The sequence below is a fragment of the Molossus molossus genome, unplaced genomic scaffold, assembly GCF_014108415.1.
Source record: "Molossus molossus isolate mMolMol1 unplaced genomic scaffold, mMolMol1.p scaffold_m16_p_22, whole genome shotgun sequence".
Lineage (NCBI taxonomy): Eukaryota > Metazoa > Chordata > Mammalia > Chiroptera > Molossidae > Molossus > Molossus molossus.
In genome coordinates, this window is record NW_023425358.1 from 34,643,624 (window position 1) to 34,668,832 (window position 25,209).

Consider the following 25,209-nt stretch of genomic DNA (forward strand, 5'->3'; position numbering starts at 1 on the left):
TTCTATCAGCCAGGTCCAGGCGAAGGCTGCATCCTCCCAGGAATGTGAATGCTAATTTGGTTAAAATCCTGGTTTCTCCTCCCTAGCTCGGGGGCGGGTTGGGGGCGGGGGGGGAGGGGGTCGCCCGGCAGAAGAGGAAGCCGGAGCGGAGATACCTCGATTGCAACTCGTCTTGAGTCGTCCTGCCTCCCCCCCGCGGCTTGAGCGTCCAGACACACAATTACACCCCAAAACCCCAACCCCGTTCCCAAGCCCTCACGCGCCCACCTCCGGCCTTGGCAGTTTGGAAACAGTTGTGGAGGCCCGAGGCGCACGCCGCGGCTCGGAGGGTAGCCTCAGCCGCGGGAGGTAGAGCCCGGGGAGACCCCCTCCCCCTCCCGCCAAGACCCCCACCTAGGTCCCAGCAGAATAAATAAATTAAAAGGCCTTCCCCTGGGGAGGGGGGAGGCAGTGTGGGAGCGCGCGAGTGAGGGGTGGGGGGCCGCTGGGGCCCGGGGCTTTGGCGGCGCAGCTGCCGCCGCCGGGAGAGCGCCTGGGGAAGCAGCGAGGAAGGCGAGGGGAGGAGGAAGAGGAGGAGGAAGAGGAGGAGGGTGAGCGCTCGGGTCGGGCTCCTTAGCGGTGTATTGTGGGATGTGCGGCTACTGGGAGCCGAGCCTCCGCCGCCAGCCGCCTCCTGGGCAGCAGCAGCAGCAGCGGCGGCGGCAGCAGCTCCGGGCCCGGCAGCCGCGGCGGCGGCTTCCCCCTCTCCCGGCCCCCCGTCCGGCAGCCCCGGCCTCGGCTCCCGCGGGGGACACCATGTACTGGCTGGCGGCGCAGGGAGGCCGGCGCCCGGCGGGGATGTAAGCGCGACTCGGGGAGGGAGAGGCCGCGGCCGGCAGCCGGGCGGCCCGAGCCCCCAGCCCCGGCCCCGGGGCCCCGGCCGAGCGGGCGGGCGGGCGGGCGGGCGGCGCCAGGCCTGCCGCGAGCCCCGCGCCCGAGCCGGGCCGAGCGAGCGAGTGCGCGCCACGCCGGGCGGCCGGGCGGGCACCATGGGCCGGAGCCCGCGTCCTCCCGGCGCCCCGGGCCCCGCCAGCCCGCACCGGGGGCCCCCAGGAGTCACTCGCTGCCGCCCCGAGACGGTGGCCGAGCGGGCGGGCTTCTAATTTTCCCGGAAGGGTTATTCTCTCGCTCCATTCTTATTTTGGGGGGAGCCAGCGAGACAGAGCCTTTTGGGGCGCGCTGGTAAGGTGGGAGGGGGTGGGGGCTGGACGATTTGATTCTTTCGCGTGTGTGTAGAAGCGGCCGCCGCCGCCGCCGCGGCGGAGACGACAACAACTTGCTCGTTTTCAGGTTGGGTTAACGGCATGGAGAACAGTCACCCCCACCACCACCACCAGCAGCCCCCGCCGCAGCCCGGCCCTTCGGGCGAGAGGAGGAACCACCATTGGAGAAGTTACAAGTTGATGATTGACCCGGCTCTGAAAAAGGGACACCATAAACTGTACCGCTACGATGGGCAGCATTTCAGCCTGGCGGTGAGTAGCCGGCGCGCCTCCCCGCCGCCCCCACCCATCCTCAGTCGTGCCGGGGGAGAGGGGTCCGAGCGGCCCGGGACCCCCGTCCCGACCACCCGGCCAACTGTCAGCCGGGTCCCCAGCCCTAGAGTTTGACAAGTGCCTGGAGAAGCGGGTCTGCCCCTGCCCCTGGGGAGTGGGACCAGCCGTCCCATCCTGCCCCCCCCCCCCATTTCTCCCCACAGATGTCCAGCAACCGCCCGGTGGAAATTGTCGAAGATCCCCGGGTGGTCGGGATCTGGACCAAAAACAAGGAGCTGGAGCTGTCGGTGCCCAAATTCAAGGTGAGACCCCCTCCTCTCTGCCCCGCGGTCTCTGCTCCCCCTCCCTGAGTTCGAAAATAACGCCAGTCCTGACCGAGCCCAGCCGGATTCTGAGTTCCCGCCGTCCCGGACAGGGAAGTTTTGGCGGGGAGGGGGAGATTGCTGCGAGAGGGGCGTCCCCTCCGAGCTACTGTAAACAGAGTAACACTGCGGTGAAACTGTAATCGAGGTGCTGATACAGTGTCCTGCCAGCCCAGCGGGGGGCTGCGGGTCCCACCTGGCTCCTGCCAGTACGGGGGCTTGGCCCCGGGACCCGCCCCCCTTCCCAGCCTTGTGGCTGAGGGACAACTTCCTAGCTCAAGGGGTCGCCCCTGACCTGGTAGAAGGGAGAGGAGGCCAGAGTGGGGGGTGTGGGGAAAGAGAAACTGTTTCTTTTTCCCCTTTCCTTTCGAACCCAGAGGACTTCCACGTTCCAAACGATTTAATCCTCCGCTTCCCGGGCCCGCCCGCGTGCATTTTTTTTCCCCCAAATTTTTTTTTATTTTTTTACTCTTCATTGTTTTCAGCAAGCAGGCCAGTGGGGAATGTTGTGTTTTCCCTTCAATTTCAATGTTCTCCAAACTACCCCTCATCTTCTGCCAGATCGATGAGTTCTACGTGGGCCCGGTGCCTCCGAAGCAGGTGACATTTGCCAAGCTGAATGATAACATCCGAGAAAACTTCCTGAGGGACATGTGCAAGAAGTATGGGGAAGTGGAGGAGGTGGAGATTTTGTACAACCCTAAGACCAAGAAGCACTTGGGCATTGCCAAGGTGGTCTTTGCCACGGTCAGGGGAGCCAAGGAGGCGGTTCAGCACTTGCATAGCACTTCGGTCATGGGCAATATCATCCACGTGGAGCTGGACACCAAAGGTGAGTGGAGGCCGGCTCAGGCCCCCCCGCGGAGGAGCTCAAGACCTGTCAGTGTGGCCCCGTCCCCTTCCAGAGCCCCTCCTGCAAGTGTTGGGGACCCCTTCACTCTTTCTTGGGTGCCCCCTTACAATCTCTGTGTGTGTGTGTGTGTGTGTGCCCCCTCCTGAGGATAGAGTCACATGGAGCTAAATGTGTTGTCTGTTGCTAGGAGACAAGCTATAATTTACCAAATGTGTGGGTCCTTGGCCACTGCACCCCTAGGGACCACCCGGAGGCTTCCCCACCACTGACACCCCGAGGGTCCCTTTAGAGCCCTGGTGGCCTGGGTTTAGACAGTCCCTAGTGTTGCCCTCAGCAAGGGGAGGAGTCTGGGTTTGTTTATTTGTGGGGGGGAGCTGAGGGAGAGCCACTAGGATGTCTTTAAATTAGAAAGGAGTAGGTCCCTCAACTAAAAAGAGTCCTCTAGGGATCCAGGGTGCCCTTCCCCCCCATGCCACCCCTTCCCCCTGGAAGTGGGAACCAATCTGGGCCCAGAGTGTGGTTTCATTGATAATGTTCCAGATAGTGCTGGGCGGGCTGCTCTGGGTGCTCAAGGGTTGACACTGTGTCTTCCCTCCTCTCTCTTAAAGAGACAGCAGCACCTCCCCTGCAGTGTGCTTACTCTGTGCTGGCTGCTGGGAGAGGCTGGCTGGGGAGGCCACACCTCCCACCCTCTGGGTACTGGGAAGCTTCTGCTGAAACGCTGGCTGGAGGGGCAGACAGGGACTCCAGTTCCCCCCAAGATAGAAGGTGCCAACATCGATGGTGGGCACCCTGAGGACTAGCCAGCCCTGCGATTGGGCAGACACTGTGGCTGGGTCCAGAGCCCCTTGAGGTCTCTGGGTGGGCTTAGGTGGGTGGCTTCCAGGTTTCTATATTTATCTATTTAATTAATTTTAGATCTTTTGCTTCCAGGGGTTTTGTGAGTTACCAGGGCAAATGACACCCAAGACAGAAAAATCTAAACCTTTCTTTTTGGCTTTAATAATGAATGCATATTGATGAGTTTCTGAGATCTGGCTGGAGACTGTGGAGGCTGGTCCCAGGCAGGCTCTGTTATCCCATAAACTATGCTGAGTTATGCCTAGTTCTGAGTCTCCGAGGGGCACAAGTCCAGGTTCCTATCTAAGCCCAGCCGCCCTCACCCCCAGGTGTAGTTTCTCAGTCTCTCTGTGGGGAATACAGACTCTTTCAAATCTACATCCCCCTTGTGTGGCTGCAGTCCTGAGAATCGAATGTGGAGCCCCCTCCCCATTCTAAGGAGCAGCTAGCTCTCACCAAAATTTTATTTCTGCAGGGGGGGAGGGGAAGGAAGGGGGCCCTCGGAGGCTGACAGCTAAGTTTGTATTTCAAGAAAGAGACCAGTAAAGTGTAAAGTGAAGCTCAAGGAATGCGTCTCCTTTGCATATGTAAGCAGCTGCCGCACAGGGCTCTATAAATATCAGTGATCTGGGGCCCCTGGTCTATAGAGGCTTCTCTCTGCTGGGAGGGGTGGAAGGTTACTAGACAGGGCTCAGAGCTGGGGCATCTGTTCAGAGGAGGAGGCCTGTGGAGTTCACAGGAACCTGGTATTAGAGTGTGTTTTATAAACTGCTGGTCACCTGGCCCCTGATAGTTAACAACAGATTGTCACCTCTCCTCTCCACTTGCTACCAGGCCCTGGTTGTTAAGTGGAAAGGGGAAAGGACAGGTTAGGGACAACCTGACTCTCTTTGGCTGTCCAGGTGACAGGAAGGGGCTTTGTGTTGGGGGTGCCATTTCTGTTTTGGGGGAATCCCAGCCCCACGAGGCATTAAATTCTGAGTCTCAGGATGAGAAAAGTCATCCAGATTAGCAGTTTCGCTGGGCAGATAGGACTCCCGAGAAAGGTACAAAGAGGGGTGGTAACCTGATTATGGTCACACAGCTTCCCCAGGCTTGGGGTCTCAGGCACAAGGGACCCACCAGGAAGCCAATCTGTGGGGGCTGCCCCATCCGGGAACCTGGCTGAATCCTCCCTCCCTTGTCCTCCACAGGGGAAACCCGAATGCGGTTTTACGAACTGTTGGTCACAGGCCGATACACACCTCAGACCCTCCCTGTGGGTGAGCTGGATGCTATCTCTCCCATCGTGAATGAGACCCTGCAGGTGGGTTTGTCACCATCAGTCTCCCCCCCCCCCCCCCGCCCCATCACCAGCTCCCTGGTGCGACCCCCTTTCCCCACTTCACCATTTATAGCTTCGGATACCAGGGTATAGGAGGGAAAGGAGCCTGGCCACACAGGCTGAGGTTCCCACAGACCCAGAGCCCACCTGGAGCCCGCTTTCTATGCAGATGCTAAAACACTGCTACATCTGATGTCTTGTGCACCCCTGCACCCCTGCTCCCAGAAAGTAGAGTTCAGGTCCAGAGCAAGACTGACTCCTTCCCCAATAACTGCCTCCCAGGACACACCACCCTCACCTGGGGAGAATTTCATCCCAGCCCTTCTCCAGCATCAACTCAGCCACCCTCAGGAGTAACTTTTCCAGAATGGAGAGACTGTTTACTTGCTGATCAACTGAGTTGTTCATTAGGCCCGTTTGCCATGTCATATTATTTAAATCTTAAAACACCGGGAGGTCACGCCCTCACTCCCAAGACCGTAGATTTTCCTGCTACCCCTGCCTGGAATGTCTTTGATTTCTGCCAGCCTGAGACAGGAAGGAAATCCTGGTTTCAACCAAGATGTCAGGATCTGGTCAAGATACCAAGATTCCCTGAGAATAATGGGCTACCCCAAGAGTAGAGAAAGGTTAAGACCATCCAGACACTTCTCTTCAATCTCCCACCCCTCTGACTCTTACCATGTTGCAGTTCTAAACCATGTTGCAGTTCTAAAGCAGCCAGTTTGGCTCTGAGCTCCCAGCAGCCAGAGTGAGAAGGGAAACTAGCCCTATTCCATTGCATGCCCCATGCCCCGTGATCTCACACCTCTCTCTCTTCTCTCTAGTTGTCAGATGCCCTGAAGCGCCTCAAGGATGGTGGTCTGTCTACAGGCTGTGGCTCTGGCTCATCCTCTGTCACCCCAAATAGTGGTGGGACACCCTTCTCCCAGGACACTGCTTACTCCAGCTGTCGCCTGGACACACCCAACTCCTATGGACAGGGCACACCGCTCACACCACGCCTGGGCACCCCCTTCTCGCAGGATTCCAGCTACTCCAGCCGCCAGCCCACACCCTCCTACCTCTTCAGCCAGGACCCCACGGTGACCTTCAAGGCTCGGCGCCACGAGAGCAAGTTTACTGATGCCTACAATCGCCGCCATGAGCATCATTATGTCCACAACTCTTCTGCCGTCACTGTGGTGTCAGGGGCCACAGCCACCTTCAGGGGCTCCGTGGACCTCCCATTTGGGGCAGTCGGCAGCAGTGGGGCCAGTGGCGGCCCTCCATTCAAGGCCCAACCACAGGATTCAGCCACGTTTGCCCACACTCCACCACCTGCCCAAGCAACCCCTGCTCCTGGAGTCACGTTCAAGTCGGCTTTCTCTCCCTATCAGACCCCTGTGCCTCCTTTCCCCCCACCGCCGGAGGAGCCCACCACCACAACCGCCTTTGGCGCCCGTGACAGTGGGGAGTTCCGGAGAGCGCCCGCGCCCCCGCCCCCGCCGCCCACTGAGCCCCTGACCAAGGAGAAGCCGGGCACGCCACCCGGCCCACCGCCCCCTGATGCCAACAGCATGGAGCTGGGTGGCCGGCCGACTTTTGGCTGGAGTCCCGAGCCCTGTGACAGTCCAGGCACTCCGACGCTGGAGTCCTCACCTGCGGGGCTGGAGAAGCCCCACGACAGCCTGGACTCGCGCATCGAGATGCTGCTGAAGGAGCAGCGAACCAAGCTACCTTTCCTTCCAGAACAGGACTCGGACACGGAGCTACAGATGGAGGGCAGCCCCATCTCCTCCTCTTCCTCCCAGCTTTCCCCACTGGCCCCCTTCGGCACTAACTCCCAGCCAGGTTTTAGAGGCCCCACACCACCTTCTTCACGCCCCTCCAGCACCGGCCTGGAGGATATCAGCCCTACGCCACTGCCAGACTCGGATGAGGATGATGAGCTTGACCTGGGGCTAGGGCCTCGGCCCCCGCCTGAGCCCGGCCCTCCAGACCCCACTGGTCTTCTGGGCCAGACAACTGAGGTGGCCTTGGACCTGGCTGGAGACAGGACCCCAACCTCAGAGAAGATGGATGAGGTACCACCATGTCTGTCCATCTCTGTCAGGGATTGGTTTTATCTGTCTTGTGTATCCCTCTTTATACCTCTGAAACATTATCTCCTTGGAAAACTACCTAAGATAGAGAAGCAACAGGGCTAGTGCAGCCAAAATAACAGGTCAATCTTTAGAGAATAAAAAGAGGATGCAAAAATACCAGGCTGTGATTGAGCCGCTGGTTTGGCTCTGAGCTCTCTAGCAGCCAAGGAGAGAAGGGAAACATGACCTAGTTCTGTTGCTCTCCTTGTTAGGTATAGGAAGTCAAGACTTTTCCTAGGGATCAATTCTGACTTGATCTTCTCTGATAGGAGTTTGCTGAGATCCCAGAGACTATGGATTGTGGTGATGGTTCTGGGCCCCCTTCTCTGTTGGGTGGCTTGGGGTCCCGAGGCTCAGGAAGATTGGGGAGAAGATAGGAGCTCTAGAGCACTGTCTCCTTGAACCTGGTGCCTTCTGAAACCATGGGGGGCAGGCAGGGAGGGCATTGAAATTCCCCTTCTCCCACTTTCCTTGCCTCTAGTAGTGAAGGAGTTAAGGGCTAGCCCTGGGGGAGGGCCCCAGCCAGAAGCAGACCAAGTTGCCCACCCTCCCCCCTCTCCTCACCCTTAGATCCTTTCCTGGGGTCTCATTGCCCAAACCTCCAGCTTCAGGATTGGGGGTGGGGGGATGCTGTATGCCACATTTCCCTGGAGGCAGGTATTAGGTCATCTCCTTGACTCTGCCCTGGCCCTCCTGGAGACCTGCATTGGAACCTGTGGTCCTGATGGGCATGAGCAGCCAGGGGCCGAGAGCTCAGTGCCCCTGTGGGCGGAGGGGAGGAGAGCCCCCCTTCCCAGGCCCTTTGATTAGGCAGGTTTGGCTGCCTCAGGGAGGAACAGAGAAGAACTTGGCCTGCCCCGGAGGGGCCTGCAGGTGGCTGGGGCTCCAGGGGGCCTCGAGGCAGTTCTGGGGAAGTGGTTTCAGGTGCCAGAGGGTCCAACTAGGAGGAGTTGACAGGTGTGCAGAGGTGGAGGGCTTGCTGCCCCGCCATCCTTCCTTGCCTCCCTCCCTCTTTGCTGCCTGGGGTTAGGGGGATGTTTACCATGTTGACCAGCTGGGCCAGGGCAGAGAAGCGCAGAATAGTCAGAGGGATTGGGCTCCCCCGCCCCGTGTCACTGGAGGGAAGGGGTGACTGAGGCTCAGAGAGCTGGGGGTCCATGACGCCTCAGGACCTTAGCCTTGGGAGTACTAACCTCCAGGCTGGCCCTCGGGAGCCCCCTGCCGGCAGCCGAGAGCGCAGCACCCGGGCTCCTCGGAACTGAACCGGAGTTCGGCTGCGGCTGGAGAGCAGCGCAGGGGGCCTGCTGGGGGTGGAGGGGGCAGATCCCCTTCTTCACGGAGACTGGCGGTTAAAACTGCAGGCTCCAGGCCTAGAGCTGAGCCCCCGCTCTGCCCCTCACTGGTTACGTGGCCTGGGGGCAGGCACTCTCTCTCTCTGTCTCAGTGTCCTGGTCAGTGAAATGGGATGGTGAGCACCTGGCTCGCACTGGCTCGGCCTAAGCGAGGTGCTCGGGGCACGGCGTGGGCTGGCGCGGGCTGGCGCGGGCTGGCGCTGTGCGCTCCGGTAGTTCCCACCGGTTCTCACCCCCAGGCGCCCGTGGGGCGGAGGGAGGGGCAGGCCGAGGGCTGGAGCCGTGCAGTCTCCTTGTGATTGGCTGGCCACTGGGCGGGGTTAACCCTCTGCGTGCGGCGCCCAGCTTGCTGGGCGCTGTCCAGGGCTGATCTCCCCGAATACCAGGCTGAGTCTGCCAGTGGCTCTCTGGGCGTGCGCGTGGGGACCCTGGGAGGGAGGGGGAGAGCAGGAGAATAGAGGGGACCTAGCAAAATCCAGAGCTTCCTGCTACTTACTGCCTTAGTTTTGGTATCTCCCCCCTTTACCTTTGAGGCCTTCTCACCTGTAGGCTGACCTTTGACCTTATAGCCTGCGCAGACCCCATCCCCTCAGCCTTCAACGGCTCCCCCAGTCTTGCAACCTACAAAGGCTCTGTCTTCCTCAGCTAAGTTCATCCAGGGCACCTGCTTGCTTCTTGTCCTGACACAAGAGCCTGAGGGTGGCTCGACGCTTTTCTCCCTACCCTTGCTTGCCTCTCGCTCCACCTCCACCATGCCACGCCCATGACTCCCCGCTGCATCCCCATGTAAAACGGCCCTTGCCCATTTTAGAGCTAGGGCATCCTTGACTCGCCTGTTCCCCAGGTCCCAGGTCCCTGGATTCCAACCAAAGCCCCCTCACTGGGCAGCGTCCTGGGCTTGAGTCCTAGCCCTAGGTATCACTGGCTCTGCCTTTCGGGCCAGTGGCTTTCGATTCTCTTGAGTGTTTCCTCACCTGTCAAGAGGAACTGGAGTAGAGCCCCACGTTGTGAGGTTACAGTGCAGCTAAGAAATGAAACTCATGCCTTGGCCAGTTTGGCTCAGCGGTTAGAGCATCAGCCTGCGGACCAAAGAATCCCGGGTTTGATTCCGGCCAAGAGCATGTAACCTCGCTTGCAGTTCATCCCCAGCCCCGGCTGAGGTCGTGTGAGTGGCAAACACTCGATGTGTCTCTGTCACATCGATGTTTCTCTCTCTCTCTTCTTCCCTCTCTCCCTCCTACTCTGTCTGAGGATAAATGCAAAAATGTCCTTGGGCGAGGGGAAAAAAAGAAAAAAAGAAATGAAACTCATATGTTCATTGCAGTGTTATTTACAATAGCTAAGATTTGGAAGCAGCCCAAGTGCCCATCAGTAGATGAGTGGATAAAAAGGCTGTGGTACATTTACACAATGGAACACTACTTGGCCATAAAAAAGAAGGAAGTTTTACCTTTTGCAACAGCATGGATGGACCTGGAGAGTATTATGCTAAGTGAAATAAGTCAGTTAGAGAAAGACAAGTACTATATGATTTCACTTATATGTGGGATCTAATGAACAAAATAAAATAATAAACAAAGTAGAAACAAGCTGATAGATACAGAGAACAGACTGACAGCTGTCAAAGGGGAGGGGAGTTGGGGGGCCACCTTTTGGTTCAAATCCTGGCTCCATCTGGCTCTTTTTTGTTGTTGTTGTTGTTGTTAATCCTCACCCTAGGATATTTTCCCACTGATCTTTAGATAGAGTGGAAGGGAGAGAGAAAGAGAGAGAAACATGGATGTGAGACACATCGATTGGCTGCCTCCCGCACGACCCTGACCTAACCTGCAACCCAGGTACATGCCCTTGATTGGGAATCGAAACTGAGACCCTCTGGTCCTTGGGCTGATGCTCTAACTGCTGAGCCAAACCGGCCAGGGCATTGGCTCTGTCTCTAATTGGCTGTGTGGCCTTGAGCAAGTTACTTAAAGTCTCTGTGTTTCAATTTCCTCCTGAGTAAAGATGGAGATAGCAGACCTACTCTGCAGGGTTCTTCTGAGGATTAACTGAGTTGATGTACGTAAAGTGTTTAGAAAGGTGCCTGGCACGTAGGAAATGCTGTAGAGGAATTCGTTATTAGTATTCTCCTCTCTGAACACAAACTGAAACAGAATCTCTCACATCGAAACAGAATCTGTTTCCCTCTTCGCACCCTGTCTCCCTTCCCGGCTTTCTTTTCCTCCAGGACACTATATATTTCACACCTTCATCCTGCTTGCCTTCTGCCTCTTCCCTCTGGAAGTTCAGCTCTGAGAGCAAGGATTTTGTCTGTCTTGTTCACTGCTATGTGGCCAGCACCTGAAACTGTGCTGAGTAAATGTTTGAAAAATGACTGAGTCCTCATGGTAACCGCATGAGGCAGGCACTGTGAAGTCCATTATGCAAATGGGGAAACTGAGGCCTCGAGGAGGCAAGTGACTTGCTGAGGCCACTGGCCCGGAAGGGCGGAGACCAGGATCGGAACCACAGCACTCATCCCTGCGAGTGGTCTTTGCAGAAGGCCTCTCCTCCGCCTCTCTGGTGTCTGGAAGGTGCTCTGGGAGCCGCCCTGGCCTTCCGGGCCCATGCTCACCACTGTCCCCCTTTCTCCCCAGGGCCAGCAGTCCTCTGGTGAGGACATGGAAATCTCAGATGACGAGATGCCCTCCGCCCCCATCACCAGTGCCGACTGTCCCAAGCCCATGGTGGTGGCCCCAGGGGCGGCGGCTGTGGGAGCCCCTTCCGTGCTGGCCCCGAACCTGCCGCTGCCCCCACCCCCCGGCTTCCCACCACTGCCCCCACCCCCGCCCCCACCTCCGCCACAGCCCGGCTTCCCCATGCCCCCACCGCTGCCGCCCCCGCCGCCCCCACCGCCCCCGTCCCACCCAGCAGTGACAGTACCCCCACCACCTCTGCCGGCGCCACCCGGTGTCCCGCCCCCACACATCCTGCCGCCCCTGCCACCCTTCCCGCCGGGGCTCTTCCCAGTGATGCAGGTGGACATGAGCCACGTGCTGGGCGGCCAGTGGGGCAGCATGCCCATGTCCTTCCAGATGCAAACACAGATGCTGAGCCGTCTGATGACCGGCCACGGCGCCTGTCCCTACCCACCCTTCATGGCAGCTGCGGCTGGGCTGCAGTTTGTCAACCTGCCCCCCTACCGGAGCCCCTTTTCCCTGAGCAACACAGGCCCGGGCCGTGGGCAGCCCTGGCCACCCCTGCCCAAGTTTGACCCGTCAGTGCCGCCACCGGGCTACATGCCACGCCAGGAGGACCCACACAAGGCCACCGTGGATGGTGTCCTGCTGGTGGTGCTGAAGGAGCTTAAGGCCATCATGAAGCGTGACCTGAACCGCAAGATGGTGGAGGTGGTGGCCTTCCGGGCCTTTGACGAGTGGTGGGACAAGAAGGAGCGGATGGCTAAGGTGGGCGCCGGGCGCCGGGCTCTCCGGGTCGTGGGTAGGCGGGAACCCGGCCAGGCGCCCTCTCTTCTTCCGAGACACCGCTACCCAGACCCCAGAACAGGGTGGTGTGAGTGTCACTGTGTGAAACTTGCGTCAGTGACACCGACGTGCACCTCCAGTGGGTTTTGTGTGAATGCCACTGTCCTGGTGGGAAGGCCACCGATCTGACGCAAGTAGCCGGAGCAGTCCGCTTGGCGGGGGGGATTCGGGTGCAGGGGCGGAGAACACTGGGAGTGTCCCGAGTGGGCATGGAGGAAGGAACCGACCGGTCACCCTGTGGCTGTCGCTACTGGAGCAAGGCAGGCTGCTCGGGGAGGGCCGCCCGGTGGAGTCACTGGCAGCGCCACATGATGACTGTCCCTTCCCCTCGCACCCCAGGCCTCACTGACCCCCGTGAAGTCGGGTGAGCACAAGGACGAGGACCGGCCGAAGCCCAAGGACCGAATCACCTCCTGCCTGCTGGAGTCGTGGAGCAAGGGCGAGGGCCTGGGCTACGAGGGCCTGGGCCTGGGCATCGGGCTGCGCGGGGCCATCCGCCTGCCTTCCTTCAAGGTCAAGAGGAAGGAGCCACCGGACGCAGCCTCGTCCGGAGACCAGAAGCGGCTGCGGCCCTCAACCTCCGTGGACGAGGAAGATGAAGGTGTGTGCCCCCCACCTCTCCCACCGGGTTCTGGGTCTCCTCTTTGCGTGTCCTCCCAGCCCGGCCCTGACACCCTCCCTCCCCACAGAGTCAGAGCGGGAGCGGGATCGAGACATGGCAGACGCCCCCTGCGAGCTTGCCAAGCGGGACCCCAAGGGTGTGGGGGTGCGGCGGCGGCCGGCTCGGCCCCTGGAGCTGGACAGCGGCGGGGAGGAGGATGAGAAGGAGTCGTCGGCGTCCTCGTCATCGTCAGCGTCCTCCTCCTCGGGCTCCTCGACGACCTCACCCTCGTCCTCGGCCTCCGACAAGGAGGAGCAGGAAAGCACAGAGGAGGAGGAGGAGGAGGAAGAGGAGGGGGAGGAAGAGGATGAAGTCCCCAGAAGCCAGATCTCCTCCTCCTCCACCTCCTCCACGTCGGACAAGGTGCCACTCGGGTTGGGGAGGCCTGGGGGCCAGGGCAGACGAGGAGGACCCTGCGGCTCACCCACCCATCTCTTCCCCAGGATGATGACAATGACGACAGCGATGGCCAGGAAGAGTCCAAGAATGATGACGAAGACTTGCCAGCCCTGTCGGAGGCGAGTGACAAGGACGAAGGGGACTCAGATGGAGGTGAGCAGGGCAGGCCGTGGCCTCTGGCCTGGCCCAGGGTCTCTCTGCAGAGGACACAGTCTGAGTGTGAGTCACCAATACTTTCTGGGCACAATTTCTTGCTTTTGAAATTAAAACACACACTCGACATACCATCAGATCCCCTTTGTGTGAAATATCCGGAATAGGTCGATCCATAGAGCCCGAAAGCAGACTAGTGGTTGCCTGGGGCAACGGGGTGGGGAGGTGGGGGTAACAGCTCACGTTCTGGAACTAGGTGGTGGTTGTACACATTTTAAGTGTATTAAATACACTGAATTGTCTACTTGGAAGTGGTTCGTTTCCTGGTATGTGGAATTTACAGTTTAAAAAATGATGACTAGTTCACACACACACACGTTCCCCCCATATTTCTGAGGGTGGTGTTCAGGCCAGGTGTCACCCGTTTGAGCCCTCGGGTGATGCGTCCGGTGGGGGCACAGTCGGTAACAAGAGGTCCCTGCCTGTGTCCCCTGCCCAGAGGAGACGGCGAGCATCCCCACCGGCAAGGACGAAGCCGCATCCTCCAGCGAGAGTTCTGAGTCTTCGGAGTTTGAATCAAGCTCTGAGTCCTCGTCCTCATCGTCGGAGGATGAAGAAGAGCAAGAAGAGCGGGTGGCAGGGGAGAAGGAGGAGGTGGAGGAGGAAGAGGAAGAAGCAACAACAGATGAGAGCGTGGCTCCCGCCATTCCCGAGGAGAACTTTGAGGAGGAGGTGGCCATGAGGGCACCCTCGATGGAGTCCGTGGGCACAGAAGAGGACGTGGACGTCGAGGCTGAGGACGAAGCCTCCGAGGAGCGGACCCCCATGCGGGAAGAGCCCCCCCTGCCCACGGGTGTGAAGGAGCTGGCCGGCTGCAAAGAGCCCCCCAAGGAGCCAGGCGTGAACCAGGACGGGGCCAGGCCACTGTCTCCAGAGCCTCCTGCGAATGACACGAAGGCCTGCCCCCCGCCGTCCCCGGAGCCCACCCGAGGTAACACCTGCGGCCCCTGGGAGGGCGGTGGGGATGGAGACTGGATGAGCCCGGTCTCCGCTGGGTAAATCCATTAGCCTTCCCAGGCCTAGTCTCCTCATCTGGAAAACCGAAGGCTAATGCCCCCCATGAGGTCGTACGGGAGAAGGGAGGGGAGGACGTGCAGTGTGCCAGCATGGAGCCTGGCACCTGTTAGTTCCCCAGAGCAGTGGTTGCTGTCACCATTCTCAGTGCCAGTATTTCTCCACGGATTAGTCCTTGGTCCACTAATCCTATGAGATGCTCCCCAAAAAAGGGGCAAACGTGCATGGTCGTTTGAGTGACAGGCAGGTGGGGGAGGCTTCGGGGTACCGGCCAGGTGAAGGCCGTGGCCACTGCGCCCTCCACCGTCATGCCAGCTGCACAGAGCACGTTGAAACTCTCCCAGGGCCGCCAGCAGAGCCTGCTGCAGTGGCGGGGTCGCTGTCTGCCCTGCCGAGTAGCCACTGGACACAATGCTACGAGAGCACTCAAATGTGGCCAGGAGCACTGTGGAACCGCATTGTAACCATACTTAATTGTAATTAGTTTAAACTCAGCCACATGTGGTTAGTTTGCACCTCTAATAAGTCCTTCAGGAAAGAAACCTGTTATGTTTTGTTTAATTCTGTGTTATTTGGTTACAGAGCCACAGGCCGTTGAGTATTGTCACAACTATTTTATTAAGGCTTTCTTGCATCCCCAGTACTGTTCTGGGTATTAACCATGCAACTGTGGGCCAAACAGACAAAAACATTTGCCCTCATAGAGCTTATATTCTAGGGCAGAGGGACGGATAACAGGTGATAAGTTAGAAAATGTATTATGTGGCCCTGGCCGGTTTGGCTCAGCGGTTAGAGCATCAGCCTGCGGTCCACAGAGACCCGGGTTCGGTTCCTGCCAAGGGCGCGTACCTTGGCTGCAGTTTGTCCCCGGCCCTGGTTGGGTCGTGCGGGTGGCGGCTACTCGATGTGTCCCTTTCACATCGATGTTTCTCTCTCTCTCTTCTCCTCTCCCCCGCTCTCTCTATCTGAATAAAAAATGCAAAAATGTCCCTCGGATGAGGATTTAAAAAAAAAAAATGTATTATATGACAGTGGATATAAATGCTGGGAGAAAACCTCAAAGGCTCTGAGAAGTCCTGCAGAAAGGAGACTTCTGGAATTTTATTCGATAGCAGAGCCCATTTCCTTGGTTCACAGCATGGTCCCTGTTGGCAGCAACACCGTTCTAAATGCAGTGTCAAAGGCTAGCAACCGTGTCTCCCCGCCTTTGATTTACTTCAACATGTATCTGCCACCCACTGTGTACCTGACACTGGGCTGGATGCTGAGCAGTCCCTCGGTGGTTTAGCTGGGGGGACAGTCTTTTTAATTGATTTTTTAGAGAGAGAGGAAGGGGGAGATAGAAACATCGATGTGAGAGAGAAACATCCATTGGCCGCCTCCTGCACGCCCCCTACTGGGGATCGAGCCCACAACCCTGGGATGTGCCCTGACTGGGAATTGAACTGGGACCTCTTCTTAGTCCATGGGACAATGCTCAATCCACTGAGCCACACCCGCCAGGCTTGGGGGGCGGGGACAGTCTTTATATTCAGAAGGGTCTCAGCAGCCTCAGGGCTGTGCGTCGGTCAGGTGTCAAGTGTGCGTTAGGGCAGAAGGAACAGGGCACTGAGAAGTGTTTGAATCAACCACTCTGGGCCTGGTTTTCTCCCGTCTCTGCAGGGGAGGACCTGGAAGCGAAGCCCGAGCCTCCTGTGCTGCTCTCCTTACCCCTGCAGCCACCGTTGCCACCCCCTCGCCCCCCGCGGCCACCTAGCCCACCACCCGAGTCTGAGACCCCAGAGCCCCCGCACCCACCTGCCCCTCTGGAGCCTCCCCCCGAGGACCAGCCCCCACGTACTCCAGGCGTTTGTGGCAGCCTGGCCAAGTCGCAGAGCACTGAGACAGTGCCGGCCACCCCAAGCGGGGAGACCCCGCTGTCGGGGGCCAGCAGCAGCCTGTCACTGAGCTCCCCGCAGGTGCCCAGCAGCCCCTTCTCCTACCCGTCCCAGTCACCGAGCTTGAGCAGCGGGGGCCTCCCGAGGACACCTGGCCGGGACTTTAGCTTCACGCCCACCTTCCCTGAGCCCGGAGGACCCCTGCTCCTGCCCATCTGCCCCCTCCCAGCTGGCCGCCGCGATGAACGGTCTGGCCCTCTGCCCTCCCAGGTGCTCCTGGAGACGGGCTTGCCTCTCCCTCTGCCCTTGCCCCTGCCCCTGCCCCTGGCGTTGCCTGTGCCTGTCCTGCGGCCCCAAGCTCGGGCCCCTGGCCAGCTGCCACCCCTGCTACCCGCCCCTATGGCCCCCTGCCCGCCCCCCATAAAGAGGAAGCCGGGCAGGCCCCGGCGATCCCCGCCAGCCATGCTCTCCTTGGATGGGTCCTTGGTCCGGCCACCAGGGGGTGCCGCCCTTGGCAGGGACCTTCTACTCTTGCCAGGCCAGCCACAGACCCCTGTCTTCCCCAGCACCCATGATCCCCGGGCTGTGACCCTGGACTTCCGGAACACAGGGATCCCAGCCCCCCCTCCACCCCTGCCTCCCCAGCCTCCCCCACCTCCACCCCCACCACCCGTTGAGCCCACCAAGCTGCCCTTTAAGGAGCTAGAGAACCAGTGGCTCTCCGAGACCATCCCTCCGGGTCCCCGCGGGCGTGATGAAGTCACCGAGGAGTTCATAGACCTGGCCAAGGTTCGAGGTTCCTGGCGCCGGCCACCTAAGAAGCGCCACGAGGACCTGGTGGCCTCGGCCTCGCCCGAGCTCTCCCCACCGCAGCCCCTCTTCCGGCCCCGGACAGAGTTTGAGGAGATGACCATCCTGTATGACATCTGGAACGGCGGCATCGACGAGGAGGACATCCGCTTCCTGTGTGTCACCTACGAGCGGCTGCTGCAGCAGGACAATGGCATGGACTGGCTCAATGACACACTCTGGGTCTACCATCCCTATATCCTGCCAGACGGGGCGGGGGCTACAACGCCTAGTACCGGGAACCCTCACCCTCCCTGGGTCTCATCTCCCATAGTACCCGTGAAGGGGATAGCACAAGTCACTGTCACCCACGGAGCAGTGTCCATGTGCCCACGTGGAGTCAGCTCTGGCACCTTTAAACACGCCCTCTGTGCCGGGCCCAGCTCACCCCAGAGTTAGCAGGTCTCAAGGCCAAATGTAGTAACACGGGTGTACAACATAACAGTGGCAGAAACCGACAGGGCCCCCTCTTCCTGGGCTGCCGTCGCCTGACTCGGTCTTCCCCACAGCCCAGTGAGGTGGGGCTGTCATTCCCGTCACATACTTGTGGGAACCGAGGCTCAGAAGGTGAGGCAGCCTGCCCAAAGTCCCGTAGCTACAAAGTAGCAGAGTTGAAACTGGAACCCAGGCTCATCTGGCTCCAGAATGTCGGCTCTTAACCACAGTGCTACCTGGGAGGTGACTGTTAACCTCCACCTCTTGAGGCTGGAGCTGTCATCCGCTCGCACTAAAGCGACTTCGCTGAGTATTGCCCGGTGTCAGGAACTCCCCAGGCACCCCACCTGGTGCTCTCATCCAGAGAGGCGCCGTCACTGACCCACTTTGCAGATGGGGAAGCTGAGGCAGAAAGTGGGTAATGGAGCACACCCGTGGCCATGCACCTCGGTACCTGTCTGAGTTCTGGCCCTTCAGTGGAGTTGGCAGTGGGCCAGGTGGTGTGGTTGTGGGAGGTGACTCTGGATGGTGTAGCCTCCTGGAGATGGGTCTGCGGGCAGCGAGGCTGAGCTAGTGGGATGGGTCTAATGAGGGACCGAGAGGGGCTTGCCATCAATGTCCATGTGGCCCTTGACCCACACCCACCCACCAGCCTCTCTTCAGCTAAGAAAAAGAAACGGGATGATGACATCCCGGAGCACGTGACAGGCTGTGCCCGCAGCGAGGGCTTCTACACCATCGACAAGAAGGACAAGATCAGATACCTCAACAACACCCGCGCCAGCACAGATGAGCCCCCCACAGACACCCAGGTACGCCATCGGGGACCCAGGCACCCTCGAGCCTTCTGGCCTGGGCAGGGGGAGGGGGCCCTCCTGGATGGGGTGCAGGCAGGTGGAGGGCCAGAGGGGCTGGCACGTGGAGGGCGGCACTTACCTGGTGCTCAGGTGTGAGGTGAGGGGGGCAGCGGAGAGCCTCAGGGCTTTAATCCGCGTGGGAGCAGAGTGCAGTTGCGTTTCCAGGAGGCACATTTGTTCCTTTTTAAAATTAAGCAAATATCTACTGAGCACTTGCTGTGTTCCAGGCACCGTTCTGGGGCCACAGGACAGTGAACAAAACAAAATCCCTTTGCTTGTGGAACTTACGTTTTATGGAGGGATAGGAAGTAATCGAGTGAACAACTAGGATGCCAAGTGGAGAAAATGCTGTGGAGAAAGCAGACGAGGTTACAGATTGGCGAGTCAGGCGGGGGGGGGGGGGCGCGGTCAGAGAAGGTGACATTTGAGCCAGACCTGAAGGAAGTAAAGAAACAAGCCACTGCCCTGGCCGGTTTGGCTCAGTGGTTAGAGCGTCGGCCTGCGGTCCAGAGAGACCCGGGTTCGGTTCCCACTAAGGGTGCGTTCCTGGGTTGCAGTTTGTCCCTGGCCCTGGTTGGTCTTGCAGGTGGCAGCCACTCGATGTGTCCCTTTCACGTTGATGTTTCTCTCTCTCTCTCTCCCTCCCTCCCACTCTATCTGAACAAAAAATGGAAAAATGTCCTTGGGTGAGGATAAAAAAAAAAGAAAGAAAGAAATAAGCCATGTGGGTAACTGGGAGAGGCCACAGAGAAGCAGAGAAAGACTTCAATAAGAAGTTAAAGCAGCCCTGGCCCGTTTGGCTCAGCGGTTAGAATGTAGGTCCACAGACCAAAGAGTTGTGGTTCGATTCAGGTCAAAGGCACATACCTCCATTGCAGGTTAGATTCTCAGCACTGGTCAGGGTCCTGCGGGCAACCAATCAATGTTATCTCTCTCACATTGATGTTTCTCTCCCTCTCTCCTTCCCTTCCTTCCTCCCACTTTGTCTGAAAATAAATGGAAAAAAAAGTTAAGACAGAGAGGGGTGCACTAAGTCCAGTAGGTCCCACAGGATGAGAACAGCCTGTTCAAAGGCCCTGAGGCAGGGAGGAACTCGGTGTGTGGGAAAGGAAAGGAAAGGCTAGTTGTCAGCAAAGAGAACAAGGTCATCAGGGCCTTGGAGGCTGTGGTGATGAGGTTAGACTTGTATTCTGTGTGTGACAGCAAGCCCAGGAGGGTTTTGAGAGAGATGTTGAGGGTGACATAGTTCAGTCTATGCTTTTCAAAGCTCACATTGGCTGCTGGGTAGAGAGTTACTGCAGGGGTCCAGAGGGAAGACTGTAATACAGGTGCTGCAGTTTCTGTTCCAGACGTGTGGGCAGGTTGGACTTGGGCGGCTGTAAAGAAAAAAGTGGGTGTATTTGAAAGCATATCAGGAATACTAGAATTTCAGAAACTGAATGGACTGTTGGTTGGAATGGGGATAAGAAACAAGGGGAGCTGGATGCCGAACCCTGAGGTGGGAAAGAAGGTGGCACCTTCACTTTGTGACAGCGTGAGTTTTGGGGTTTGTGGAACATCCAGGTAGGAGACCTGGCAGGCAGTTCGATATGATGTAAATATGGGAGGGGGACATCCAGGCCAGGGACCTAAGTTGAGGCCTCATGGGGATGGAGATGTTAACAGCAGGTCACAGCGCCAAGGGCTGGAGGACAAGGGAGGACAAGAGAAGAAAGGGACTTGGTTTTGAGGACGGAGCTGTGGTTTCCAGTGCTTGGGAGGTTGGAGGGGGGAGGTGAGGGCCACATGGGTTGGAGCAAGCAGACACCCACCATCTTCCCTTGGAGAAGTGGAGATACTCCCAGATCTTCTAGCTGAGACTGGAGAAGATGGCAAGAGTGAAGGGAACGATGTATCGTCATCTTGGAGACGATGTATCGTCATCTTGGAGACGATGTATCGTCATCTTGGAGACGGGAGGGGCTTGAGAACATCCAGATTCTGGCAGGAAGGAGACGCGGCAGTTAGGGTCAGGACCGGGACACATAAGACCAGAGCGAGGAAGTTGGGACGACAGGGACCCAAGGACACGATGGGGACACGGGTGCCGCGGTCAGCGGGGCCAGCCGCCCTGGCCATCTGTGTCCCTTTCCTGACCCGTCGCCTGCCCTCCTCGCAGGGCATGAGCATCCCGGCGCAGCCGCACGCCTCCACCCGGGCCGGCTCGGAGCGGCGGTCGGAGCAGCGCCGCCTGCTGTCCTCCTTCACTGGCAGCTGTGACAGTGACCTGCTCAAGTTCAACCAGCTCAAGGTGAGGCCAGGGCCCCGGTCAGGGCAGAAGGGGTGGCCCGGGACCTGAGACCGGCCCTCACCCCTCTCCTCTGCCTTCAGTTCCGGAAGAAAAAGCTCAAGTTCTGCAAGAGCCACATTCACGACTGGGGCCTGTTCGCCATGGAGCCCATCGCGGCCGATGAGATGGTCATCGAGTACGTGGGCCAGAACATCCGCCAGGTAGGCCCTGCCCCAGGCCGGGCGTTGGGGCAGGGAGGGGGCCGGGCCGCCCCGACTGAGGCCTCTTCCCGGCCAGGTGATCGCCGACATGCGGGAGAAACGCTACGAAGATGAGGGCATCGGGAGCAGCTACATGTTCCGGGTGGACCACGACACCATCATCGACGCCACCAAGTGCGGCAACTTTGCGCGCTTCATTAACCACAGCTGCAATGTGAGTGGTGGCCGGGGAGGCTGGGGAGGAGGCGTCTGCGGGGAGCGGCCCCCTGAGCTCCGTCCCTCTGAGCTCGGTCCCGCCGCGCAGGGGGTGTGCCGAGACCGAAGGTGCAGGAGGGCTCCGCACTGGTGCTCACGGAGCTCCTGCTGCTGAGCTCTCTGTGTCCGTGGGCCGTCCACGGACAGCCGTCCACGGGCGCAGTACCGGCCCTGGGGGGAGCGCTGACATGTGTGGTCCGTGTGACTGAGGAGCTGAGTTTTTAACTTAATTTTCATTATTCAAACCAAAATACTCCCCTGTGACGACCATGGTGGGCAGTGCGGGTCTGGGGCCGGGAGTGGGGGTGTCGCTGATACAAGGTGACTCTCCCTCTGGAAACAAGCACAGGGAGCTCCGGGTTCCAGGCGAGTACTCGGAACTCGGGGTCCCAGCTTTGACGTCCCTGCTCAGTGAGTGACTGTAAGCCACCTACTGCATGTCTCAGCACCTCCGTTTTCTAACCTGTCAATCGGGAATGATAACAGTTCCTCCTTGTAGGTTGTTGGGAGGCAAATGGGTCCCTGATGAGGGCCTTTTGAGTGTGCTGACCCAGCAAATTCTCAGTCCCTACACGCCCTCCCGTGTGACTTCACTGTTATCTGGGCTGGTAGGGACGTTCCCATAATTCTCCTGTGAGATCCGAGGCATACAGGGGAATCACCCAGGGGAGGTAGTGATTGGGACAAGTGAACTTCTGTTCAAAGGCCCTGGGGCAGGGAGAGAAAAACACGTTTGAGGATCAGCAAGGGAGGCAAGAGGGATGGAGTAGGGTAAAAGCATGAGGTTGGCAGGGCTGGGGTAGCCAAGTCCCGCAGCCTTGCAGGACAGAGCTGAGGAGTTTCTGTTAAAGCCAGGGCAGGCCACTGGAAGGCTCTGAACCACAGGCTGAAAGTATGTGCTCTCCCTTTGGGGAGATTTCTCTGGCTGCTGGGTCAGAAATAGGTTTTCTCCGAGCACGGAGCGGCGGTGGCTGTCCAGGCGAGGACGATGGGCCTGCCTGGCTGCCGGCAGCAGGTGGAAAGCAGTAAACAGGATCAAAAGGGCTTCTGGAGACAGAACCCACTGGGCAGGACGGTGGGCTGGATCCCGCCTTGTTGGAGGGGGACACGGAAGGTGGAGGCTTGGGCGCCTGGGCAGGTGGTGCAGCGCTCCCTAGCGCTCCCTAGCGCTTAGGTTTGAGATTACTTGTCAGAGATGCCTCTGGAGCTGCCAGCAGCAGACACCAGGCACTAGTAGGGTTTCTGGGCCAGCGAACCTTTTCTGTACTTAGTAAATATTTTTGGCTTTGTGGATCAGAGGATCTCTTAGCAACTGTGTAACTGCCATTGTAACAGAAGGAGCCCAGACAAAATGTAAATGAATGGGCGTAGCTGTGTGCCAATAAAACTTTATTTGTAAAGACAGGCAGCTGGGGGCCAGAGTTTGCTGACCCCTTCTCTAGAGCGCAGAAGTGAGGCCTAGGCTACAACTATAAATTTGGGGGTCACCTGCAGTGTAAATGGACACTGAAGCCCTGGGAAAGAATTGATTATTATCACCATCTTCATCATTACGATTTAATATCTGAGGCAGGGGGTCTTTGTCACCCATGTGGGAGAGCTGACGCCTGGAACAGGTGGCAGTGAGCATGGGGGTCAGTTGGGGGTCCATGGTGGTGGAGGGCTGCGTTGGGGTTCCGGGTCCTCAGTTCACCCTCCCCTCCCGCCTGGCCCACAGCCTAACTGCTACGCCAAGGTGATCACGGTGGAGTCACAGAAGAAGATTGTCATCTACTCCAAGCAGCACATCAATGTCAATGAGGAGATCACCTATGACTACAAGTTCCCCATCGAGGACGTCAAAATCCCCTGCCTCTGCAGCTCCGAGAACTGCCGGGGGACCCTCAACTAGGCCCGGCGCCCAGCAGAAGGATGTCAGCCGTCGCCAGGGCTCCCGGAGTGGACCCTCGTGGCCCCGGGGCCTGGCCCCACCTCCCACCCCCATTTCAGGTGCTGTCCTCTACCCAGCGGCCATGTCAGGGCCTGGCGCCCCCAACACTACCCCCAGGACCCCGGCTCCAGCCCCTCAGTGGGAAAGGGCTTCTCTGTCTGTCAGCCTGTGTCTTGTCGTTTTTTAAAGTGCTCCCTCGAGGGTTTTTGTCCGACTCCACCATGAACTCTGTTCCTTGTCGCTCCCTCATCTCCCTGTCTTTTCTTTCCCGTCTTTATCATCAGCCTCTTTCCATGAATGCTGCTACGTTGTTTTGTCTTCCCTTTATTTTCTTTCTTATCATAAGAAAAGACATTTTAACCGTTGAAATGTGAAGGCAGAACCAGAGAGTGGGACCCCAGCGGGGGCTGCAGAGGCCCACGCTCTGGAACCCCGGGCCGGTGCTGCAGAGAGGAGGGGGCCCAGCCGGGCGGCTTTACCCACAGAACACTATGGAAGGCCCCCCTCTGCCAGTGGACTCAGTGAGAAGACCCTCCTACAGACCCCTACCCCAGGCTGTTCCTCCCCCGGCCGTCTGGGGGCGCCGTTTCCCCTCGCAGACCCTGGCGGAACCAAGCTGGTCCCAGGCAGGGATTTCCCCTCTGGGCTCTCTGCCACCCCGCACCCTGCCACCTCCCAAGTCTTGGGTTCAATGTTTACTTTCTCATTCAAATGCCAGCAATGAGGGCCCCTCCAGGAGGCCCCGGTGTGGGCAGGTGGGCACTGGGAAGGGTCTTGTCTGCTCTTCCCTGTCCTCACCTTCACAGGTGAGAGGGCCTCCCGGGCAGGGGGGCCCCGGCTCGCCATTACGGGTGTCTGGCCGTGTATGCGTGTGGGATTTTTCGTTTGTAAGCTTCACCTGCTCACCCCCAGCCCGCACCCCGATTCACCCTGCCAGCAACCCCTTACCCAGGATGTCAAGAGCATATTTATTTTCGGAGGGAGATTATTTCTCCAAGAGAAAGGAAAATCTTGTAAACGATTTTAAACCTAACAGGTTTTCTTTTCTTTCTTTTTTTAACCCTTTGTACCCCCTTTCCCATCATCCTCTTCAGGGTTTACGTCCATGGATTATTTTTTCTTGTGCGTGTATAAAAATCAAATCGAAGGGGGGGGTCAGTTTTTGAAGTTCAGAACCAACTTCTGTATATAGGCTGCCATAAAGGACTTTTTCTCGGGAACATTGTTTCTTGTGGAAACATGTGGGAAGACTTTTCTGCTCATTTCTTTGTACTTCCGAAAGAACCACACACAGATCCCCCGCGCCCAGAACGCAGGACAGGCGTGTACATAATTTATGGAAAGTGACTGTCGTGACCAGGACTCGTCCTCACCCGGATGGGAGAGCTCCCGGGGGGCTGGCTGCCCCCCTGCGGCCAGGCCCGGCCTCTGCTATCTCAGCTTGTGTCAAGCTTGTTATCATGTAAATTCTGTACAAAGAATTGTTATTTCTCTCTCTCTCTCTCTCTCTCTCTCTCTCTCTCTTTTGTCGTTGGTGGTTTTGTTGTGTGTGTTTTTTTTTTTTCTTCTTTCTTTCTTTCTTTCTTTCTTAATTTCTCCTCCCTGCGCCCTCTCTGTTTGAGACTGTGCCTGCCATTTCAAGGCTGATGAAATCGTGGCATTAAGACACAGGGGGGACCTGGGCATAGCGGCGACCTTCTCTCCCGTTTGCGGTTTTCTGCCTAATTGTGCAACCGAGGAAATATTTATTTTTCACATGAGGAAATGTGTAGTTTGTAGAGACAGCTGATTTAAGTTCCTTGTACAGCCCCCAAGGGGCTGTCTTTGTTCTGCCCCCCCACAACGAAGCGGAGGGGGGGTGTGGGGAAACCAGAGTCGGGGCCAGCCTCAGCCCTCACCCCGGCCCACCTTGCCCTCCCCGGCCCCAGGAACCCCGCCCCACCCTGAGACGGGTTGCCATATCCAGAAATGTGTGGGCTCGTTTTTCTTTCAATACCTTTATTTTCATTGACCCAGTCTGCTTTGGAAGAGCAGGGGGTTTCTGCTTTTTTTTACCCTTGTTCCTCCCTCCCGTGTCCCTCCTTCCGCCGAGAAGAGAACCCATCAATTTTAGGGATGTTTGTGCATATAGGCTCTCTCATCCTTATGGAACTTGTTTTGAAGAGAAATGTTTCCGTTGTGGGTGTGTCTTGCTGTAAATATTTGTTCATATTTTTGTGAATTCAATACTATGTACCATTGTATTATAGTAACTTTTATAAAGCAAACCATAAATATACTGACTTTTCTTACAGACACGCCATCTCTCTTGCT

The 25,209-nt window shown here is 58.1% G+C and overlaps 1 protein-coding gene across 2 annotated transcripts; it reads left to right on the plus strand.

The window, feature by feature from the left end:
- The first annotated feature begins 801 nt into the window (after nucleotides 1-801).
- On the plus strand, nucleotides 802-24,401 carry SETD1B (SET domain containing 1B, histone lysine methyltransferase). Of its 2 annotated transcripts, XM_036276328.1 has the most exons (17): nucleotides 802-839; nucleotides 1,330-1,514; nucleotides 1,739-1,837; nucleotides 2,459-2,729; nucleotides 4,784-4,896; nucleotides 5,742-6,980; nucleotides 11,029-11,838; nucleotides 12,256-12,517; nucleotides 12,606-12,940; nucleotides 13,021-13,129; nucleotides 13,629-14,120; nucleotides 15,866-17,125; nucleotides 18,010-18,176; nucleotides 20,380-20,511; nucleotides 20,592-20,711; nucleotides 20,788-20,925; nucleotides 22,684-24,401. In XM_036276328.1, exons 2-17 carry the CDS (start codon nucleotides 1,344-1,346, stop codon nucleotides 22,855-22,857), a joined length of 5,892 nt encoding a protein of 1,963 aa, XP_036132221.1. In that variant the 5' UTR covers nucleotides 802-839; nucleotides 1,330-1,343; the 3' UTR covers nucleotides 22,858-24,401. The 2 variants fall into 2 exon arrangements, with proteins under 2 accessions (XP_036132221.1, XP_036132222.1); XM_036276329.1 differs by lacking the exon at nucleotides 802-839 and having other exon boundaries at nucleotides 1,200-1,514.
- Nucleotides 24,402-25,209: the final 808 nt, after the last annotated feature.